Source organism: Oenanthe melanoleuca, chromosome 7 (assembly GCF_029582105.1).
Source record: "Oenanthe melanoleuca isolate GR-GAL-2019-014 chromosome 7, OMel1.0, whole genome shotgun sequence".
NCBI classification, from domain to species: domain Eukaryota; kingdom Metazoa; phylum Chordata; class Aves; order Passeriformes; family Muscicapidae; genus Oenanthe; species Oenanthe melanoleuca.
In genome coordinates this window covers 6522049-6545517 of record NC_079341.1, presented here as the reverse complement: position 1 = coordinate 6545517, position 23469 = coordinate 6522049, and the positions used below count along the sequence as shown (strand labels likewise).

General features: G+C 38.3%; 1 protein-coding gene across 1 annotated transcript in view; it reads right to left on the bottom strand.

Moving 5' to 3' along the window:
• Positions 1-23469, bottom strand: part of ITGAV (integrin subunit alpha V) — a 44682-nt gene that overhangs the window by 8225 nt on the left and 12988 nt on the right. Inside the window, exons 3-25 of the mRNA XM_056496299.1 lie at positions 20247-20338; positions 19623-19737; positions 18447-18508; positions 16892-16937; positions 15446-15571; positions 14694-14738; positions 14479-14522; positions 14334-14390; positions 13894-13946; positions 13335-13537; positions 11382-11573; positions 11224-11269; positions 10567-10668; positions 9790-9848; positions 8658-8812; positions 7125-7262; positions 6703-6770; positions 5421-5568; positions 4964-5056; positions 3886-3965; positions 2099-2179; positions 1092-1197; positions 293-451 (exon numbers count right to left, since the gene is read on the bottom strand). Coding sequence (XP_056352274.1) covers positions 293-451; positions 1092-1197; positions 2099-2179; positions 3886-3965; positions 4964-5056; positions 5421-5568; positions 6703-6770; positions 7125-7262; positions 8658-8812; positions 9790-9848; positions 10567-10668; positions 11224-11269; positions 11382-11573; positions 13335-13537; positions 13894-13946; positions 14334-14390; positions 14479-14522; positions 14694-14738; positions 15446-15571; positions 16892-16937; positions 18447-18508; positions 19623-19737; positions 20247-20338 — 2270 coding nt within the window. The remainder of the gene's footprint in view (positions 1-292; positions 452-1091; positions 1198-2098; positions 2180-3885; positions 3966-4963; positions 5057-5420; positions 5569-6702; positions 6771-7124; positions 7263-8657; positions 8813-9789; positions 9849-10566; positions 10669-11223; positions 11270-11381; positions 11574-13334; positions 13538-13893; positions 13947-14333; positions 14391-14478; positions 14523-14693; positions 14739-15445; positions 15572-16891; positions 16938-18446; positions 18509-19622; positions 19738-20246; positions 20339-23469) is intronic.

Below are 23469 nucleotides of genomic sequence, written 5' to 3'. Positions count from 1 at the left end.
AATTCTATTGCTTTGGACTTAGAACTCATATAGAACAGCCTTGATATTAAAAAAAAAAGAAGGAAACCCCACAATAAAAAGAAACAAGACAAATTGATCTCTGAGCTGACAGTTTTGAGCTGCTGTTTACCTTTTATTTCACATACATTGACATGTACTGTGGAATAGTGTAGACTTAGTTTTTCATCCATGGCTGATGAACAACTGTCCGAGTTTGTAATATTCTCAGGGATTTGGCTATTTTGAGTATTTACAAAACATTGATTCCACTCAAAGGGAAAGTCCTGCTTACCTTAATTTTCAGGGGGTTGATTTCCATGTCAGAAGTGCAGTTCATAGGACCATCAATTTCATACTGCATGATATACAACAGTGTGTTGTTTTTATATTTGTAGGGCCACTGCAGAGTCATCATCACCTTGCTGAATGCACTTGGACCATTGTTTCTCAGCTGATTATGAAAATAAAATTTACAGATATTAACAAATAATGCTACTATGCTACGTTCTCTGTTAATGTGCATATAGTTGTTACTTTATATTTAAGCCATGAATGTGATACTGCCACTACCCCCACCCCCAACTACTTATGGCAACAGCATCAAAACTTTCCTAAAAGTGGTAAAACTTTTAACTATTATTATTCACACAGGTCTCCTGGTAAGTTTTGCTTAATTAAACAATGTAGATTAAATCTCTGATAATTATTTTAAGGAAATTTTAAATACTTAATTTTTTTCACAGCAAAAGGCTTCAGAGTAGTGATTCAGAACAGATAGAGTACAATAATTTACAGCCATGAGCCATTTACTGAGCTCACATTGCTTCAAATGTTTGATCTAGATTTCAAAAGGCAATAAAATATAATACATGTAGTTATGTGGGTAATCAACCCCTGTTACACTAATTGCAGGCATTCCAACCCTTCTTGGATATACCAATCATTGGCCCAGCATTAAAAAAATAAAATCTCTCCTTACATGCAAGACAAAATTTAAAAAAATCATAATTATTCCAGAGAAAAGCTACAACAAAAGCTTTATTTTCATTTATCACAGAACCATGGCACTGAAATCAGTAGTAATTCCACACCTCATAGATATGCTGAACTAGAGGCCCAATATCATCTTCTGTTTGGGGATTCTCCTTTGGCTGCCAGTTTGCAATAGGGAGGAATATGTGATCAGGGGATGACACACTAAAGAGCAGAGCAAAGGAGTTGTTATTAGCAAGTATGAAACAATAACTGTCATTCTCTAGAACATCTGAAGATAAAAGTCAACATGCTTTAAATACAATCTCCACTTCTTCATCCTCTATATAACCCCTGAAAGAACAGAAGTGGTTTCAATATTAAATGTTCAGTTCTGTTCTCTAGGTTAAAACTTGATTAAAGACACAAATGTCATCCAAAAAAAACCAGTGTGAAATACTGTGATAATGAGAAATATTGGTGATGTAGAGCCTTAGCAGTACAGTCCTAAGACTAACTCAGCCCTGAAACAGTGAAGATACCAATTATGCTTTTCCAGTGTACCATACCCCACCTCTCAGACACTGAACAAATTTGTCACAATAATGAATATAGTGGAAAATTAAAAAATATATGACTCAGGAAACCAAGTTAACTGGTTAAGCAAGAGGACTTTTAGGTGGGAAGTAGAAGTGATGGAGTAACCAAGTCATTACAATATTAATACTAAGCTTAAGACTGAAGAAGGTGAGGATATTACAAACTCCATGGAATCTTCAACTTTGGTTTCAGGGGTTTTCAGATGAAACCCCAGTCAGTTTGTGAAAGAGAAAAGTGACTGTAGAAATGTAAAACTGCAAACAAGACAGGTGATTTTTTCTTCTTCTAAAAATATCTCTAGTAATGGAGGCACAATGCTCCTTTTTGGAATTAATTTTGTAATTATTTACAATTATTTAAGATCCAAAAGTTCCAAAGGCTGGCTAGGAAGAACCATATTGTCTTTATGACTAAAAATTCCCCAAAACTTCCTAAAAACTTTTGCAGACCTGAAAGGAAGTTCTGTTAATATAAAGAAGCAAATGGAAAGCTCCTTAAAAGTGTTTATTAAAATGGTATTTCTTACCCTCTAATTTCAACAGCTGCTAAAATAGCAAGGTCAGCCTGATAATATGCTACTGGGCTCAGGTTGTCATACAGGTTGGAACTGCAGGGAAAATAAAAGGTAAATTCTTAAATTAAATAAGCAAAGTATTTAATAAAAAAAACCCCTCCACACCTCAAAGTAATTGTATGTAACATCCCAGCATGACTCCTGAAGCACTGTAGGAAAGCACAGTTGCTAAAAATTAAGGACCAGACTGCAGCAAGTTCTCACCTGAATGCATGGAAGCCCCACCCTCTGCAGTTTGGGGGATCCTCAGCAGGCAGAGGTTGATGAAGGACACAGAGTTGATGCTGACTCTGTTATACAGCTGTCATGTAAGAAAATACAGGGGATGCTCCCCCTCAAAGTGGTGCTGGGAGCAGAGTCTTGATCTCCTTTGACACATCTGATTATTCTGTCTCCCTAACCAAACACTTTCCTTTACAAAGACCTTCTTGAATCTTCTAATTATTCTTCACTGCTGCTGTAATCAACAAACACATGCAACAGTGCTTTCCTCCTGAGCTGTAAATACCTCACTCTTTTAGAGACTAGACCTGCTCTGCTAGGAACTGAGCCAGCATTGGAAATCTAGCTTTGGGAGTGTAAGACAAGCAGTGTGATCCTTAAAACCTCTCCCAGATAATTCCCTGGTAATGCCTGTCACTGTAAACTGTGATTACTGTGTTCCATTGCACCACACTTCATCCTTCTTGCATCCACAAGTCACTGAAGGAATTTTCTTCCTTGAAAGGCCTAAAACACTTCAAGAACTTCCCTTCTCTTTCACCAGGAGACAAGCATGACTTGAGCAACCTCACTGACTGCTTCTGCCCCAGTGACAGTAGCAGGTGGCTGCTGTTAGCCTAAGAGACAGATACTCCAGAGCAGATCACTTCCTGCAAAGAACATTCACATGCCACTGGCACACCTTACCAGTTAGAGAAGGGAAAAAACTGAACAGAGTGCAGCAGGAAATCAAAGAGATATTTCATGTGCCACGGCCTGTGATGGGTATGGCAAACCACTCTATCATTAAAATAGAATGGCAGCTTTAGTCTTTCCCAGCTCCCAGAGATGGCAAATGCATATATGGATGAGAATAATTTATTCACTACATTAAAAAAAAATGAAGCCCTTAAATGGAAAAAGAAAAAATGTGCTTTTGGTCCATCCCAGGGAAAAAAAAAAAACAGCTGTATTCCTACTGTCCATTAAAAGCAAAATAAAACTGCATTGGGTAAAGATACTCATAGTAACCACATCTCTGATCTTAAATATCATCTTCAAAATTCCAAATTCAGATTTATATATCAGATTTATATGACAGTGCTGTGTGTGTAACAGGAACACTACTGTTTTGTTCCATTTAATTTTCAGGCTTTTTTAGGCTGGCTGCTGTGATGGTTCACTGCATGTTGCTTCTGCTCAGACTACACCATTGCCTGCCCTGAAAGACTCTCCTCCTCTAAATACATAAAATTCTAGCTTTATATCAGAAGGAATTCAGAGTTCACACATCAGTTTTAAAAGAGGGTTATAAACCCAAAGTCATTCTGTGGCACCACAAATGCCAGCAGAGCACAATGATATGCACGTACAAATATCCTTATGTTTTTTCCTCTTTTTTAGGAATCCTAATTCAGTGTGTTTATTTTTCAAGCCATTATGAGGCAAAGACAAGATAATTAGGCCAGGGTGATACTGTGTAGTCTATTTACTGTGTTTCTTCTCCAGGTGAGGTGCATACTCAGATATCTCCATACCTCCGGATTTGCAAGTCAAACTTGACAGAGGTGTCCATCTCAGACTGCTGGTGCACGCTGAAACGCAGGCCAGCTAAGAGCTGGGGGAAAAGATCACTGTAGTTCAATTGGAAGCACAATAAAACACACAATAAAAACTTCTCAATGCTATTAGAATACAATGAAATTGCTTGAGACTCTGGTGATGAGAGAACACACACAGAGAACTGGCAAATTAAATTGTCCAGTTGATCCAGGCTGGAAATAAACTGCCCTCTCTTAGATTACAGCCAAGGCATCACTGTCATAAAATACAAAATAAGGATTGCATCATGCTCCCCACCCTTACTTCAGCTATTTCAACACATAATTGAGCCTCCTCAGGTGTTGCAAAAACTATTGTAATCTAAAGAGCAGGGAATGCATTAAAGATTAAATTTTTTTTCCCAAGGTTTGGTTAAAGACAATTCATATTTGCTTTAAGATCTGGGCAGTTCAGTTTGATACACTTCAACAGACTTTGGAAATAGCATCTATTAGTCTGTACAAGATGGCTCTTGGAAGAAAAGCATCATGAAATTGTTATAATTGTGACTGGTTTTCCCTTCATTTCCTCATATCACTTTAAAATCTGCCAGTTCTCACTAATAATTTTTTAATTCTTCCAATTTCAACTACATTTGGTGGAATTGTGGAGGTTTCAGCTACACAAAACTCTCTCTTTCCTCATGAAAGTAGATGGAAAAGAGATTAATTAAGAGAAAGAAGTGTTGTGGGCTAGCTCTTGGTTATATCCTAAAAATACATATCAGATAAATACAAAAAATTCATGAGGGACCAAAGTCCATTAATTCCACTGTTTAATGAACAACCCATTTTGAGTTGCATCATAAAACTCATGAACGCTCCTTTCAGCCTTTAATTTAGCTGAAAAGTTGAAACCAGCTACTACTGTACTAACCAAGCGTGGGCAGCTAAATGTCAGATCTAATCTTAAATTCCTGTGAGAAAACTTCCTGCCCAAACACTACTGTGATTAAAGAAAATGCCACCTGCCCTCCTGGCTGAGCTAGCAGGCACCTGCTGCATCAAACCTTACCTTAGTTCCTGCTTTCATGGGGTTGCCCAGGTCACAAACTACCATGCGAGTCTGATTCTCTGTTTTAAAAGCACATGATAGTCTGGCTAAAGCCTGCAATAAACCAGAAAGACAGACTAAGGGATGTCATTCTTTACATCTGAACACCTGGATGAAAGTCTGGAGAGAAGAACTAGATATGCTGTATTAATTTTAATATAATTTCTCAGCCATAACACAGCCAAGTACAAAAATGAAATAAAATCTGAGTACAGAAGTCTCCAAGGATACAAATGTTTTTGATATAAGACAGACCCATTTTCAAGGTTATAAAAGAGAGGGGCTTTGAAAATACTGATCACTTTTTCAATGCTTTCTTTGCTCTAAGACTGAAATAATAGCAACCACTACAGATTTCCACTCCCCAAAAAAGCAGGTTTTTTTTTTTTTGACTCCCCAAAAGCAGTTGGAATTTTACCTCATTGTTACGAACGACACCGATGAAATCTGCTTGGGGTGGAACAACAACGAAGAGTTCTGCTTCATAGGCTCCCTCCCCCTGGTTCTGAGCACTGACAATGAGGGTCAAGGGATTGTCATCACCAATGTAGATCTGCTTCTGATCACTGCAAGAAAACAGAGTAAAAATGAGATCTGCATTTGGATTTCAAATTGCATTGAAGTGGCTGAACTTAGAGAAACAAGAGACATTCTGAAATTTCACAAAGACACTGGAGAAATCTGGAGGCAGTACCTTTCCTTCAGGAGTGTCAGGAGAGCTCTAAGGTACTTTTAAAAAACTCTACTTCTACAATCACACATGGAGCAAGTATTAGGTTCTTTTGTAAGAACCTTTCCTGCAAAATGTATCACAAAACAAAAAAAACACAGACACCCTTTTCTCACAAGGAACAAACAATTATAAGCAGTTAAATCCCTGTGTACATTTTGAATTACAGGCCCACTTTGCAGAGGTACAAGCACATATTTATAAAAAAACTCAAGGGAAGGCTCAACTACACAGAATAGAGCCAAGACCTCTGCAATACCTTTGGTTCCAGATACAAAGAGACAATCTTGGCAATGTATTTTCATTTCACCAACTAGGAACAAAAACATCAAGGTATCTGCACTGATGTAAAAAGTTACTGAAGTGTTTGTATGAATTAGTGCTTGTGAAGTGTCCCATCTACATACAATGTGCATATGCCATAATGCATTAAAAAACAGATTATGAGATAATACAGTAAGAGAGGTTTTAGGCCACACAAAGTACAAAAGGCTCAGACTCATGAATGAATTACCACTGAAAACTTGTTTCTTTTTTTCAGGTTTGATAATGGACACTAACAATACCAGCAATATTTTTTCATACACGTGATGAGGGAGACCTACTTCTCCCCCTGGATAAAAATCACATTTTCGTATGTCTATATGGTATTAAACAACAGAACAATGGCAGCTAGCAGTGGTTTATTCTCACTGTACATGTCCAGCTTAGCAAAGAAAGAAATAAATAAATATGGTCTACTTAGATTGGAGGCTGGGGTGGGAGTGGTGCATTACACGATAAAGACATTAGGTTACAAAGCAGAAAACAGGGTTTTTTTAAAGCATTTAAGCCTGAGTTTAGATCATATACAATGAGGAGTCCTACTTATTCCAACACATCCCTTAAACAAAAGTATTACCAGCTACTGAATTGTAGATTTCAAGTAGGAAAATTGTTTTTCCTTGTTGTAGTTTTGTCATGTATTTACCTTTCTACTGACACCTCCAGCTTTGGTTTGCAGATATTATCATCCCCACAATCCAGCAGAATATGGGCCTATGCAAAAATCAAACACATACTGTTGTAAAAATTCCTTCATCTGTTCTAACATACATTTGCAGTAATACTGTTTCACTACCACATTAAAAAAAAATCTACATAGCTGGTTATGAAATGTTTTCATGTAATTAGTCTTAGAAGTAAACAAATGAGTTTTGATATAGAAAAACAATGTCTATTACCTTGAGAAAACTATAGGGGAAAACATAATGTACATGGAGCAGCATAGTATGAGAATGGATGAAACACTCCAAGCCTTCAGTGTTAACACTACTGTACTACTCTAACTGATTTTCTCCCTAAGATGAACCAAAGTATGTCCTGAGTTCTCTATCACTCTAAGCACTGTACCTGTCTGCTCATATTAGCAGGAGTGAACTGGTTGAGGATAGGGGCCAATCCTGTGGCATCTGCAGCTGTTCTGTAATCCAGACGATATTCCATAAAAATAGTGATGGGAGTGAGCTTGTCTCTGAACTCAGATTCATCCTGAGGAAAACAAAGATTTGAATCACAATTAAAATGTAGTAGGGATGGAGAGGCCAAAACAACATTAAAACTTCTGAGCTGTTTTCAAAGCAGAAAATCTCTTGTCAGAAAATCTGCACAATTTTAGTAGCAACATGCCTGTTTAACAAATGGAAAACTGGAGCATACAGAAATATTAAGTCATGGAAATCTAGTAACAAGGAGCCTGAGGGCTACACAACTCTGCTCTTTCCTGTCAGACCAACCTCAGTCTGCTTCTAAGATCCCTCATCTTTGTACTTAGAATTTTTCCTTCCTGAAATTATTACTTGGCACTAGGAAGTGCTGACTTTCATATTGTTAATTTGAAATCATTCTGTTTATCAAATGTTGATCCTGCCTTTCAGAGAACTTACAAAGCATCTCTTAGCCTTACACCAGCCACAGATTTGCTCAGTGCAAACTCTGCTTCATTTCCAAGACTAATGAAAACTACTGACTCTGGCACAGCTCACTGCAGGATCTTATTTCAGAACATGTCTTCTGTGTCTTTCTAAGAAAAAACTTATTGATTATCCAGTTTTAAACTGGCTTTGCACCCCATTTATGATCATTTAATATAGGTCATGTGCCATTTCTTTCTTTATGACAATGCCAGGTGGAAATGTGCTAAATCTTTATTAATCCTGAGATCTGAGATGTCTAATGCCATACATAACCCACTCACAAAAGTCAGGTCAAAGAAAGTATTACCTACTCTTTGTGAATCCTTTATAATTGCTAGCACTTTTATTTGGGTTTTTTTTAGTGGTAAGCAAGTATTGTTTATGTTTGATTTATAAGTACTCAGAGATAAATCTGACCTGCATAAAACTTCCAGTTACACACAATGTTTCTTCTACTGATTTAAACTTTTTAATTGTGTTAGCATCTGTTCATATTCATGGGGATGAAAACAGAAAGACTGAGAAAAAGCAAACTCAGTATTTCAATTCTCTCTATATCCTCTGCTATTTGCTTATTTTGGTTTGTCAGTTATTTTTCTTCAAATTTTAACCTCCAAAGTAGAGGGGACAACCTCTGCTTATTGACTTTCATGTTCCTTGGAAATTGTAACTAATTTGGTGCCTGGATGACTTATCCAAGGAGTCCAGAGCAAAGTTCTGTATTGAATTCCCAATGCATTTAGGGACCAGGACCTTAGCCACAATAAGATTCATTGCTCATCCTGTGACAGCAGCAGTAATTTGGGACAGACTATGGTTTTAGTAATTTCAGGTCTAGCCACTGAAAAATGAAGTTTCTCTAGCATTTTTTTCCTTTTTGTTGTTGTTGTTGACTTTTTTTAACATCTAACATAATGAACTTAGACAACACACCAAAAATTATTTGCCTAAAACATTAATGGCTACTTACCCTCAAGAAGGCATCAAGCTCCTCACAGTTCATTTTGCCCCCCTTTGTAATTGTCATGTTCTTAGAGTGGCTGGGCTGTTTGCTGTGGAGAAAGAGAGCTCTCCTTATAGCCCCTTTCTGCTTCAGTTTATCCAACAGCAGCTCCACCTGGAAATCTGGCCAAGCCAAAGGGTTTGGGTTAGGGATATGTCATTCCATTAAACTCAGTGCAGATTGCCCTCAGAAATGGAGCTGAACACTGATTTCAACAACAATGAAAACCTAGTGCTTGCCCCTCTTAAAACTTCCAGTTCTTTCCATGTGCAATCTGTCACTACATTAATTCTCAAGCACTGCTGCTATCCTAAATTGGATTCTGCTTTTTCCTTAATATGGAAATATATAAGAACACAGATACATTTATAATTTGTAATTGCTATAGAACTGCAAGAAATAAAGTTAGAATTTTTTCCCCTAGAAAATTTCAAGCAATCTTGCATATAACACTTGTATTTTTAAATACTACTACTAATCTAAATACTTGAAATATTTGATATAGATAACAAAACTTAAAATACATAAAAGATACTTATATGAACCTTCCCATTATGTGCCACAGAAAATAAGGAAAGGATTTTGCAATAGGTAGACAACGCCTGATTGCAGCAGGTTGCTTGCCACACTACAAAATCTCTTGGAGACAACTTAAAAACTTGTTTGAAACAATATTTTCCTGATTCGGATCCCAGAAGCTGATGAAAAAAGTCAATTATATCAATCAGAAAGTCATTATCTCAACCAGATGTGACAATTCCCTGTGGCTTGTCTGTATCTCTCAGGCCTAACAATGCACGTACTTGAATATTCTTGTCTAAAACTCCCCTCAATGAGAGTTACTGTAAATTCTGTCAAGTACAAAGGGCTTCCCAAGACTAGTTAACCACATAGCTGAACATATGTTTAAAGTCCCTGGTATGGTCAAATGACTTCTACACTACCACAACCAAAAAAACCACAGATGTACATGCCACCCAAGTGGCAGCAGTGTGCTGCAAAGGGCATCCAGCTGTTTGTCATGAAAATAACAATGACCAATGCTCATGTCTGCAAACAATACAACAAGACTTCCAATTTTTCAATGAGCAGAACTTACTGAGTGTGTTCGGGAGCTTTCCTTTGCCATCCGCTTTTAAGCAGAACTTTACTTTGAAGCTGTTTGAGAGGAAAAAGGAATTAATTTCACACAGTTTTTCTCTCATTTTCTTCTGAACTTCTTCACTGTTTATTTCTGTTCAGATGCATCCTCTCTTTGAGACTCTAGCTTATTTCCAAAAGCTGTTTTCTACTGATGGAAGAGAAACTATAATCTATTAATAAGGAGACAAAATTGCAGGCAATGCAAAGCCTTGGAGTCTTGATTTGTCTAGGGACAATCACCTGTGGACTGGAATGTTTACTTCTCTAATCAAATGGGTCTTATTTTTAAAGCTATCATACTGACCCTGAAAAGCAAGTTAGCAGTAGGAAGGGAAAGTGGGTTTGGATAACAGCCTGGGAACTAAAAGCAAAATCAGTTTACAGAACAGATCATTGCCCAAGTGTGTACATTAGTGGGCAAAACCACTGCAAATACCCTGTGAGGTGCTGGCATCTTGGGAAGACCTTACTCTGCTCAACAGGGACAACTGGCAGTCTCTGCAGGTTTTGGGAGTCAGTCTGGCATCTACTAAAGACAGTACTGGCCCTCCATCTGCTGTCAGAGAGTTCTTATTTTGTATTGTATTGTCTGCTCTTTCAGAAAAATCTGTGTTTGTCTTTTTCTTTTTAATAAGATGACTAGACTTTCTGAGACCTTTCAAAATTGGAAGTTTACAAAATCAAAACCCAAGAAATCCCTCCCCTCAAAGGAAAACATAGATGCTCTGCTTACCAAGAAACTTTTAGATCTCCCAGTGAACAGGCTTTGTTTTCTGGGTTTAGGATGGTTGGATTAACTTCCAGGGCAGCATTTACTCTAATAACTGGTCTAGCCCTGCAAAGAAAACATCCTCTTGAAGAGCACTCAACACCACTTTTGACAATGTTCCCCCCCATCAAATTGTGCAATATACACAGACACACAATATTTAGTGAAACCACAGGAAAAACAAATAACCATTGACTAGATGAAGCTTTTCTGTGCCCTGTCATTTCCATCAGCCACAACATGGACAACTGTGTAAAGAGGAAGTGCTATCTACTTATAGCACAAACCAACATATTCTCCCAAAATGAGCAAGCTGGGATGAGAATATTGGGATTGCAGTGTAATAGCTTGCAGCTGTTGTGTCAGAATCTAGAAAACTGTCACTCAGAAAGCCTTGAAGAAAGCTTCTTTATGTTTTCTCCTGACTACATATTATTGAGAAAGATGAATTTTGGACAGCAGATAGGTTTACTCAGTAAAAGAAGCAGTATAGTGTTTTTCACCTCCAGAGGTCTGGACAGTGGAGTGGCAGATTTTCAGACTTCCCTGATCCTGCCCTCTTTTGTAGCTCCAGAATTCCACTGAGCTTTCACTCAGGTCCAAGCACAGAGGGACCCTTACCTGTACAGAACAGCTGTGTCCACACCAAAGGCTCCAACAATCAAGTCTAGAAAGAGAGGAGACATATTACACATCACAACTTGCTTTTTGAAATGTGCTGTTTCTCAGAGGTGAGACTGCTATTGAGTTATTGTAAAGTGCCATTTGGAGCAGAGGACCTGGATATCCATTTTTGTCCACATCTGTGGCTCCTTTCAGCGAGTACCCAAAGCTGGGGGGCATAGTGCGAGCAGCCCACTGTCCTTCCAGGATCTGGGATGGGATGGCATTCAAACCACTTGCTCCTCCATTGTAGATATACACAAGTCCTCTCTTGTCCTCTCCACCATAAGGTGCAGCAACTGCAATATCTGAAAATCAAAAGAAGGATCATCAACATCATCATCAACAGACACAAACTAGAACATATTTATGCTTACATCAATCAATAATTTCTGATATATTCCCATAGGGAAGAAATGCAACCAGCCTTTAAAATGCTCATCAACATTTATTTGTTTATTGCTCCTTTTATTTGTTCTTTTTTATTATTGGATGCTATTTTCTCTAGAAAGTACAAATGTTTAATAAGAACATGTCACAGCCTTTTATGGGGAGAGGAAGGAGAGTAATAGTTCTACAAACAATTCTGCACTTTAGTGACTGACTTGCAGTAAAATCATATGGATTTGGGATGCTTTTGAGATTATTAAAACAAGCAGAGTTAGTCACTGTGGGTGCCAAACCACAAAACTAGGTGTGACTCTCTTCTCATTTCATTTAAACGTTCATGTTTTCCAAAGGAAAATTTAAATCATCCTAAACCAAATAATGGTAAATAGTAAAATCCAGTCTATCCCAGTCATGACTTGGCAGCATGCTTTATGGAGAACTTCCAGTTAGTGCAGTTATTCTATCTCTTAAATTTAAAAGCAGTCACTGCTAATGATTAATAAATGGTAAGAAACAAAATGCTAATTAGACCATCTGTATGGACAGATTTAGAAGTGTACATATAATCTAATTTCAGCATTTCCACAGACAGTTAATTGACCACTATTTGGAATAATTACATTTCCCCTTCCTCTTTTCTGAAATTTGGGAAAGTTTGATGAAAAGAATAAGTTTACAGTCTTGTGGTTTTGACTCCTATTTACAAACTTAATGAAGACAGTAAAAATTCCTATCCTGCACCATACTATGGTGGAAGATATTTTAATTAACACTCCCAAAATAAGGCAGAGCAATAAAACCCAAAAAAAAAAAGACTAAATAACAGTAAAGAGGCAGCTTTTGTTATGATTCACTTTTCTACAGTGCATTTCAAATGCAAGTATGGTGGAATCACAAAATGTTTGGGATAATCTCATCAAGTGACTGGAATTTTGGCTATCAGCTGTCCAGTGTCTTCTGTAAATAGTTGCAATGATATTGCATCTTCATACTGATTCTGTACCCAGCTAGCAACTGAAAAGGTCTACACTATGAATTTATGACTTCATCAAAAATAAATTAGAGCTACCCAGGAATTTGAAGCAACCATCTATTGTAATTTGTGGTCTTACAGAAAATCCTTTGCTTGCAAGCAGTTTGAAAAAAAAAAAGAAGATTTCTGGTGGAACTCAAATTCCCACTACTCTTTAGGCAACACTGGAGTATAACGGGCATTAAGAAGTTCCTGGAAATCTCCATCTCAACACTACATTATTCTTATCTGCTTCATTGCTCTTCATTCCCATCAGAAAGTAACAAGAAGCTTGTGCAAGGGGTTTGAGAGTCCTCAGCTCCAGTTGTGTCAGACTCAAACTTCTCCATTTACTCACTCAAGACACTCAGCTCCTGGTACATCTGGCTGTAGCTGCTACTGAGTATTTCCACCAAAGCAGTGAGGTGGTCAGTGTAAGAGCTAGAGCAGTCCATGGGGTTGTTCCAGTGGCATAGTCTCTGCTCGATGCATCCATGGAACTCCCGTTAGCACTCCTGGGAGTAGCATACAAGCATCGAAAGGAGTCTAGACCTGTGTCCCACACTTGGCACAGCTACAGTACCCAGTGCTTGTGTCCACACCCACACTCCCAGTGCTGGCTGCTCCCTCCACACCAGGAGGTGCTGCCCAAGGGCCCATATCCTACCGTTGAAGCCGTCCTGGTCCAGGTCCCCCAGGGGAGCGATGGAGCTGCCGAACCTGGCGAAGATCTCGAAGCCGTTCAGCTTGGCTGTCTGAAACCCTCCTGAGGCTTGCTGGAGGCAGATGGTCACCTGGCCAACCTCCTGCAGCTTCCCATCCGAACTTCGGTCCATAAAAAGAGGGGCTCCAATAAACAGATCTGTGTAACTGCACCAGAAAACAACAGAGCTCTTCAGTAGCAGCATGGGAATTCATTCTCTTCAGCACCCGTTAACTCAGCACTCAGATGAAAGTTAACTATCTTTAAATGCAACTGAAGGCAAGTATTTATTGACAAAGTAAGCACAAATATATGGAAATTTAATGGACCTTAAATGTGTGAATATATACATGTATTTATGTAGATAAATACAAAAACAAACCAGAAGAGTTAGAAAAAGTCATGCAGATATATTAAACCAGCAATGAAGACAGAAATCTAGATTGTGGCAAAGACCTTTTAATAAAAGCTATTTTTTTTTCTTTCCAGAAAGAAGTTGGGTGGCATTGGTGAGGACACTTACTCGTCTCCATTGATATCTGTGGCAGCCACTGAATACCCAAAATAGGCAGCCATCTGGAAAACAAAATCCAGACCAAACCTGTGAGTTGTAGTGATAAGCAAGTTTACACAAATCTGTACACAAAATGCATCAGGGAGATAATAATGTATGGGACAATTTTTTTTGTTCCTTTCTTTTCTGTTTCTCTTCCATACTCTGTTAGAAGGTAAACTTTTCAGTTACTTTTCCCATTTCCCCTTTCATGACCCAGTCTCTTCCTTAGCTCTCAAAACAGGCAACACTTCCTTTATTTAAATAAGATTAGAATTCCCTCAGTCTTCATAAAATTTTGCTTTGGCATTCAAACCAGTAATATACAGACTATTATCTAGTACCCTAAATACTGTTGCAACATATGAAAGGCTTCCTGGTCACCCACCACACTCAGCAAAGCCACACACCTGCTCTCCAGTGAAGTTGTACATGGAAGACATGTTTTTCCCATTGTAAATGGACACCTGCATGTAAAGAAATACACATTAGAGCATACCAGCAATTATCACCTTTTCTTATTTATTATAAATTTTATTGTTTCAAATTTTTTACCATGCCCAGAGTTCTTGCTGCTCGTGGGACTCCTGATACAAAGTCTGAAACATAAAACAAGACATAGATAAAGTCAGGTTCCAAAGCAGAGTGACTTTGCTGAACATTGCAGCTCATTCCTAGCCCTTGGTGCATTTCCCTGTGCACTGTACCATTCATTTGAAAGATCTGCCCAGCCTATTAATGTGATGTTCTTACTGAAGCAAGGGGCTTACCTTCAATGCCATCACCATTGAAGTCTCCAACAGCCACTGAATAACCTGCAGAGACAAGATGAAAACCTTTAAAAATCTTATTAAACCTTTCATTTCTCTTTACACTTCTTACAGCTGTCTCTGTGCACAGTCCTCCTCTCCTCATCTTAAAATGCACTGGTATAAAAATTGCCTTGAAGCACCTTAGACTATGAAGAGCTCCATGAGTGGCTGTAATTCATCAGTATCCAGGAATCTGAGATCAGAAGATGAAAATTTTAAAATTATCCTCCTGGGAATAGTCCTGGTATAGTCTTGTGTTTTTCCTGAGCCTGGTTAGACATACATGAGGCAAAATGATGATTTCCCACTCTTCATTGTTTTTCTTCCAAAATGTAATTCTTTAACATTTTGACTTTGTTTTGGTGGGTTATTTAGAAACAGCTGCTTTTAAATAACAAACAACCAACCACCTATGTGAGTAACCTCTCATTTAAAAATCATGCCTTTAGCATTCCCATACTCAGCCTGAATCACAGAGCACAGGAAATCATGAAAACATTTCCATTTATTTTGCCATCAGGTGCCTTTTGAGTCAAGCCCACTGCAAAATAACTACAATAAATAACTACAATTCCACCATATGTAAACAACTGCATTTTCAGGAATGTCACTGTTGTTATCTGTTGAATTCTTAGCTGTGTGATTTAGATGTAAGCCTCAATAGTGCAGGGAGTGTTCCAGGTGGAGGTTTCTCATTTCCCACCACGTACCCAAGTAGCTGTCATCAAAAGCAGCACTGGCAGGTCTGGTTGCTAACTGCTCATCATACTTTGTACTGTAGACTTTGGAGTCGTACTTTGCCACAATCTCTGTCACTCGGTCAGAAATAAGCTGGCCTAAAGAGAGAGAAAACAGCTTAAAACCACAGCCAGGATTTGTGAACTCATTCACTGAAGTGACTCATTTGCAGAATGCTGCCCTTGAAAGCATTGGGTGCTCCTTGCTCAAATACCACAACAGAAGAACCTGTTTTGGTAGACAAGAAGCCAATAAAATGAACAAAAATTAGATGAGCACAGTGTAAAGCCATGTTCTCCATTTTCACTTCATCATCCACTAGGTGGTGACTCCATTACATTCTTTTCTTCGAGTTTAAATGAAAACTTGAATCACCAAAAAACCCCATTCAAAATGGCACTGACTTCATATACATATTAATACATGTATGAAGTAAAGAGAAGACTCCTTCTCCAGCATCTCATGATGTGGAATGAAAGTTTAGGATGAAAAATTTCCTTCTCAGAAGTATTCTGTTGTCTTCTATGCAGAACAAAGTGGGCTTTTTTTTGGTAGTAGAAGAGGATAACACTGTTTTGGCAGATGATGTGCTACTTTTGCCAAAAAGCAATAAAATGAATACAGGAACCGAATTCATATGATATTGTATCTGCAGTTTTGCTTTAGTCATTCAATTTTGTTTGCAATTTAAAACTCAGGACTGGAACAAGCCTCCTGTGCTGCTGCACCTACATGTAGGCTGGCATGATACAGAAATCCATTAATAAAGTTAGAAGTTACATTAGAAAGCAGGCAGCAGAATTTGGCAGCTGTGTCCTGATTACAGCAGCACCCTCCTTTGAACAGAGAGCTGCAGTTAAAGGCTGAATAATCCTGCAAACACCAGCTGAATCCCATATGAGCAAAGTGTACAGGTAATGCCAGGTACAGGTAAAATGTGCCCCACAGCACAAAACAGTTGATACAAATGAAAGATATCTTTGTCATCAGAGAAAAACAATGAAATTCTCTTTAGAGGGGATATTTCTCACTGAAAATGCACACTTTGTATGTGGGCAGATGTGTATGTATGTATGTGTGCCAGATTATCAAAGATGTAGATAGTGAAACAAAATATGGTAAAGGAAAGTTATCCTGTTGATGAAAACAAATCTCAAGTTCCAGGGAAAATGCCTGCATAATGGCCATGGAATTATTTAAAACACAATGGACATCTATACTATTATTACTACAATCTTTATCTGTGCTTGTCTTGATTAGTCAGGAGATATTCTTAAGAACAAAGGAACTTTTCTGTCAATTTTCTTACTGACAAAGACTCTGACAGTAGCTGGAGGAGTGTGGATCAAAATGCCCAAGAGGATAAAGAGAAAAATCATAAAGGTCAACTTCTCTGTGACTTAAATGATATATCTCACCTTGCCAGTAAAAACTTCCAGGTCCTCCAAGCAGCACCCTGTCTCCCTTGGAAGGGAATAAAACAAGGAAGACAGAAAAAAAATTAAAAACTCATGAAGCACATCTAAAGCCAGACAACATGTCCTATGTTTGTGGGAAGAAATTCCATGGATATACATCACTAGCTCTGCTGACCATCACACATTTTCCTTTCTGAAGGAGTGATTAATTGGAAATGCATCTTGTAAAATGCTAACCTATTTCACCCCTTTAGAATGCTAGGCAGAATTCTGTTTTTACTGTAATAGAGCCTTCCTCCCCCATAAATGTACTGCAACAGGAATACAATTAGGAGAAAACTCAGAGAGTGTTAGGTCATAATTTTAGGTCAGCACACAAAATAGTGTCATCTTCTGCCTCTGCCACTTTCTGTAACTTATCATTAGAAAAGCTTAATTCAGAATAACTGTAAGGTAATTCCCCCACTCCATATTTCTTGGCACAACTGGAATTCACAAACCATTTTATGGAACTTTAACCACATTAGCTATCCCAGGGTTGGGAATTTGCTTTGTAAGTATTGAATTAGGCCATAGGCTTTGTGCATAATTAAGTCACTTATTCCGGTTTTAATCCGAAAAAATCCTATACTCACCACTCAGAAAAATCTAGGTCAAACATTTGGAGATACACCCTGGCTTGCCCACTCTAAGGTTTTGGATTAGAGCCCAAAGCTGGATTTAACTGGGCCTGGAATCTGCACAGTGAATCTGAGGGTGTGTGCAAAATAACCCAAAAATTCACAGTGCTATCCTGCACTTGGCAGTTTCCTCTGGAGGAAAACCAAGAGCAGCCTTGGGCACAGAGTGACAGGATATGACCTCATCCTGAGATGTGAGAACCCAAAAAAAGAGCCACATCACAAATAGGGATTGCATGGTCTTAACGTGTCCTTTGCTCAGCAATTTCAGTGTACAATATAAAGCACTACAGTATGTTCTCAGACCTGTGCACAGTTTTACTGGGCTTGCATTTCAAAAGTAATTGTGAATTTGAAGCAAATAAAGAACTAGAGCAGGCAGGGAGAATACAAAAGTAGAAGAAAGACAAGTCAGTAAAAAAACCCCTGTACTTCTGCTAGCTGATGAGAAAATCAAACATGATTCACCAGCACATTGTTTACCAGTTCCCTGAGTTGTTATTCCTCAAGAAGTAACACTAGCTGTGCACCAATGCCACGTCTCAAAAATCCTGACTATTAACAGCTGAATCCACTTGAGGACCAGCAGCAGCAGAGGGGTATGGCAGGAAGCTGGGAAAGCAGATTATTTGTTGAGGACATGGTTCCTACAAGAGGTGAAAGTGTGCTGATGTGAAGATGTAGGGAGAAACAGGTTTATAAAAGCTCTGTGAGTGGTTTATTTATAAATTTTGCTTGGTTGTGGGTTCACTCCCTGCCAGGAGCAGTAACATTTGGTTTCATAATAGCTGTGCTTCTAAGTGCTCTGTATCAGGAGTGTTTGTAAACTTGCAGCTGTCTGCTGACCCACAGAAATGACAAAAAAAATCACATACCTTTGTAAAGTCAATGCTAAATCCACCTTGACAAAATCCCTGTCCATCTGCATCGATAGTTGCTACCAAAGAAAAAAAGGATAGGAAAAAAAAAGAAAAACAAATACATAAAGCATTATCAGTACTCAATCAGTTGATTCTGCAGTTATTTTTCAATGCATGTTCCTATGTAAACTTGCAATTCTAAACTTGAACCTTGGAATACTTTTCTCCCTAATCGGTATTTTCTCTTTATTAACAACTCCCAACCAAATGCTGTAACAACTTTAGGGCTGGCCTAAGAGACATGTAACACTAGCACATGTTCTAGGCTAGCACAGTCAAAGCAAAAAGCAACCCCATATTCCTTTGTATTTAATCTTCAAAAGTCTTGGAGAAAATATATTTGCAATTTTTATTCATGAAATAAGATATGTGGAAAAGAGGTGATAAGTTTTTCTTTTGCTGTGGAAAAGAAAGGTGAACTGGCTTAAAACAAAAAGAGCACACCTGGCTGAAAAAAATACCTCCATACTGACTCATCCCAGAAAGAATTGTTATGGCTGAATTAATTTTAGGATTATACAGTTTCAGAGTAGAAATGCCGGAAGCTTCTTATCTGAAAGAGTGACTGCTTAACTAGCATGATTTAGTTTAATATTTACTTATTTAAATTCTTGTTATGCTGGACCAGGTTGGATTTTATTCCTGCTGCTCACAAATGATTTTCAGCAAATAAAAAGTCAATCCTAACTTCAACATTCAAGTTTTAGGTTAAAAAACTTCTGAATAATCTATCAGCCCAACTAGAGGAAATAAATGCAAAGCATTTGGAAGATAAGACTCCAAATGTTCAACAGTCAATATAATTGAAACAATGCATCTCTACATGTGCATGCACACAGGGACATCAGAACCTATTTCTGCAAAACCTTGTCTTCTAAAATGAGCTTGCACCTTAATGTACTTGAATAATGATAAAATACTTGAGATTCATAAAAATTCTAGATGTAGTCTTTGAAAAAGCACTTCCTACATAATTTTGCAGATGTCTGAATCTAGTTTTTAAGTTTTGTTCTAATTGCTATACATGGAAGGGAGAAATAGCTGTAAAACACCCTGCTCCAAAATGTACACAAAATGTGACACACAAGAGGAATTCCAAAGAGAAAAGCAACATAAGAGCCCTATACTTACTTGACCTGCAGGGAGCATATTCCACAAATTTTGATCCAGCAAGCAGGTAACAAGTTCCTACAGGTTCTCTCTCTTGTTTTGTTTCAGTTCTCCAGTGGTACAGTGGGGCACAGGCCTAGGGAAGAATACACAGCAGTGAGGAAACAAACTCCCCTTCAAAATGCTGGTGGGTATCAAATAATACAATGAAATTCCAATTTTCTACAGAAAAGCAACAAAAAAACCTGGCAGATGCATCCTGTCTTATTAGAGGAGATATATACTACCAGCAGTGGGGCAGAATTATGGTCAGTTTGTATGTTATAAAAAATAGCTAATTTATAGCAAGAATTTTAGAAATATATATTCTTAAAGCAACAGCTGTGAAGTGTTTATCAAGAATTTGTAACACATTTCTAACTCCACTGAACTAATTTTACTACTTTCCTTAAGACTACAAAAAAAAATGCTCCAACCTTTGTTTATAAAGACTTAAGCAAAGCCTAGCCAAGAAATTCTGAAGAAAAGACAATTCATACTGATTAGTGGGATTTTGTTTAAATTCCAAGTTATCTGGATCTCTTTGCATTTTCTTCCATAGCAATATCTCAGTACTGATGCATCTGAAGGACATCAAAGACCTACCAGAATTTTATCATTTTGGGATCTCACAGAAGCTCCAAACCACTGATGAGACTTAAATTCCAGCGGATCACCAGGAGCAAAGTCTCTGTTACCTACAAAGAGAAAAAAGAAGCCTAATTTCACAGGAACCTGTACAGTAAAAATGAAAAAAAAAACACTAAGCCATTGGGTTTATGCATACAGAGAAAATCAGAAACAGTAACATGGGAGAATATCACCCTTTGATGGAAACAGGCTTTTAAAAGGATTTATTAGTATTATTTTTTTTTATATCAAGGGCCCACAGCAGCTATTCTTGCTCACAGAACATTGGTACAAAGCTGATTAGTTGTAAGAGCTCAAAGTTTATAGCATGTTTGACAGCCACACAGTAAATACCTCATAGTTGAGATATTTGACTTCCAAGCAGATTACAGCACTGCTCAAGAACTAGAGCCAAAGCCCTGCTAGGACTAATGCTTCTAAAAGAAATATTGGCTTGATTAAATCATGTGAGCTTTGGCTAGAATCAGGAATGAGATCCTTTTCCTAATTCTACAAGTGGTAACATCTCTATTCTGAGTGTCACTGCAATGCACAAAGCAGGCAATTTGAAAGCTTACAAGATATGGGGAAAGAGAGCAAGTTAAAGACAGAGTAATTTGAACTGGTGTCTGTTCTGTGATGCTGGCTTACAGAAACAAGTAGTATTTCTGCAGGTGTGAATGCTGAAAGTCAGAATTATTTGTTGTTTTCTGTGTACTTTCATTGGCAAAATGAGGAAAACATTGCCAGCATGATGAGAAAATCAATATAACACTTGGAAAAACATACCTGTTCTAAAAGTTCCCTAAATGGCTGGTTTATAGAGCCTGAAACTACAGGAATGATGAGACAAAAGCCACATTTCACTTCCAGAGTGCAAGGGGGGATCCCCAAACCCAACCCTGCTATGAATCAGAGACTCTGGCCACTTGAAACAAAATTTCCTTGCTTGTTCCACACCTTGTAAAGAATGTTTTGTCTGCAGAGATTGTGTTACTTCCTTTAGGAAAGTCCCATGAAAAAGACAGAAGAGATTTTAATCTGCCTAGTCAGCCAAAACAAGCAAGTATCTGAACTATTTTTGCTCTCAGATTAGAACTGCACAGAAACCAATGCCAAGCACATTGCAACACAGAGAACTATTGTGGTTTTTTCTAATGTCATCAAAGGCTTTGACTTTGACTAAAAGCCCCACCTCTCTCTGTTATCTCTCCTCCATCTCTTACTTGGCTTGGAGGGCCTGATGATCAGCACATCTGCACAGATCCATGTACATTGAACCTTAACACCCCCCGCCTTGCACAGGCTAAAATTTAGCTTGGAGACCTGCATGTCATCTTTTAATGGTACAGAAAAACAAAACCAGATCAAGAAGTTTTCGAACTATCTTTGGCAATCACAAAAAATTCCTGTTTTATCACCATTTTTTCTGTTCCTTGCCTTAACTATGAAAATGCACCCACAGATAGTTTTGCTCAAAGGCATGACTGGATTAGTTTCAGATGAAGCTGCAGAAGTTCCCTCCTGTCCATGTGTTCATTCCTGCTGCCTGTGTCTCTCTTGGCACTACTCCCCTGGTGACACGGCCACAATATGAACCACCTAAGAATGAACCCTTCTAAAAAAGTATTCAGTAGGATGGGGTTCCAACCCAGCTGGCTGCAAGGGGAGGGGAGCAGTGCTTACCTGCTGGGGAGAAGACAGCAACACAAGGCTGAGGATCATATCCTTTTTGGCACCAAAAGGGATTTAAAAGTGGTTAATTCATCTTTTAACCACACCCAGGGTTACGTAGACTGGAAAGACAGATTTGGCTTCTGCCCTCTACTCCTCCAGCTACTCCTGAATACAAAGAAATGTCTCAGTTCTACTTGCCAAACACAGCTTTAAACAATGTAAAACTTGGGAATGGCTGTAGAGTGGCATTTTATACTTTCCTGTTGGATACTTATATAACTATGTATGTATGGCAAAAATGAAAGCTGCTATAGCAGTTCCATAGTGTAAAGCAGAATCCTATTGTTCTAGGTACTATAAAGGTGTCTAGGATGCAAACCTCCCTCTTAAGTTTAAAACAACAGGCAGGAAGTAGAAGGAAAGGTTGTGTTGCAATAGCAAGTAAGAAGCAATTCAGCATTATCAACAACCTGATTTTATCTCAGCTGTTAAGGAAATTAGCTCCTCCAAGTCTGGGCTGAATTATGAGAGTAAAAAACACAATAAAAAAAAGACAAACACTGGTTAGTGGTGCCACCTGCCCATGGTCTGTGCTGACACACCTGGAGGAAAGGGAGCCAGCAGAAGAACCAGCACAGGCTGCCCAAAAATCTCCTCTCTGCCTTTTCCCTGCGCACTCTCCAGCTGCCAAGAGGAGCCAGTGTCCAGGACAGCACCTCCTTTAGTGTTTAGGGGACAAAAATACTTTGCTACAGCATTAAAAAGCCCTGATTCAGCTCTAAATTGAGGATAATATTAGAAATCTCCATGCTTTCAGATACAACCAGAAGTTGGCACACAAAAGCCCCAAATCTCCAAACCGGAAAGCAAACGAACATGACCACAAAGATAATGAAGTGCCAAATGTAGTTTATGTGCCAGATGTCATGACTTCAGAAGCCAGAATCGTAATTTCTGAAGGCCTGAACAACAAATGAAGAATTCTTACAAAACCCCACCACCCCACAGAAAAATGTGTTCCATTAGGCAATTTGGCAAAGCGGATTTTATTTATTTATAGCACACTGCTGTTGTAGAAACATACTGCAAACATCTCAGTCAGGCTGCCCTGTGTCAGTGCAGACACACAAAACCAAGATGTGCTGCAAGGCTAAGATGCCTTAGACTGAGTTACTCTTTTATCCAAAGCTTATTTAGGTTCTGCAAAGCTAAGTGAGGGGTCTTAAGAACCCTCTCAGTGTGAAAATGGCTGCAACACTGGAAAGTGCATGAGGACAGAAGATCTAGATCAAGTAGAAAGTATGTACATTGGAAACACTGACGGATGTCTCAGGTTAAAAATTGACACAGGCCAAATCCAACATTAATTCTCCATTACAGAAGAAAATAACATTTTTTTACCTATTTTTTACCTATTAGCTTACCTCACTCAAAATTCCTCCCAGGAAAAACTGTGCAAACAGATTATAAGCCTTTCTCTCAGATCCAAAGAGAAACTAATTTTATGAGGAAATCTGGAAAA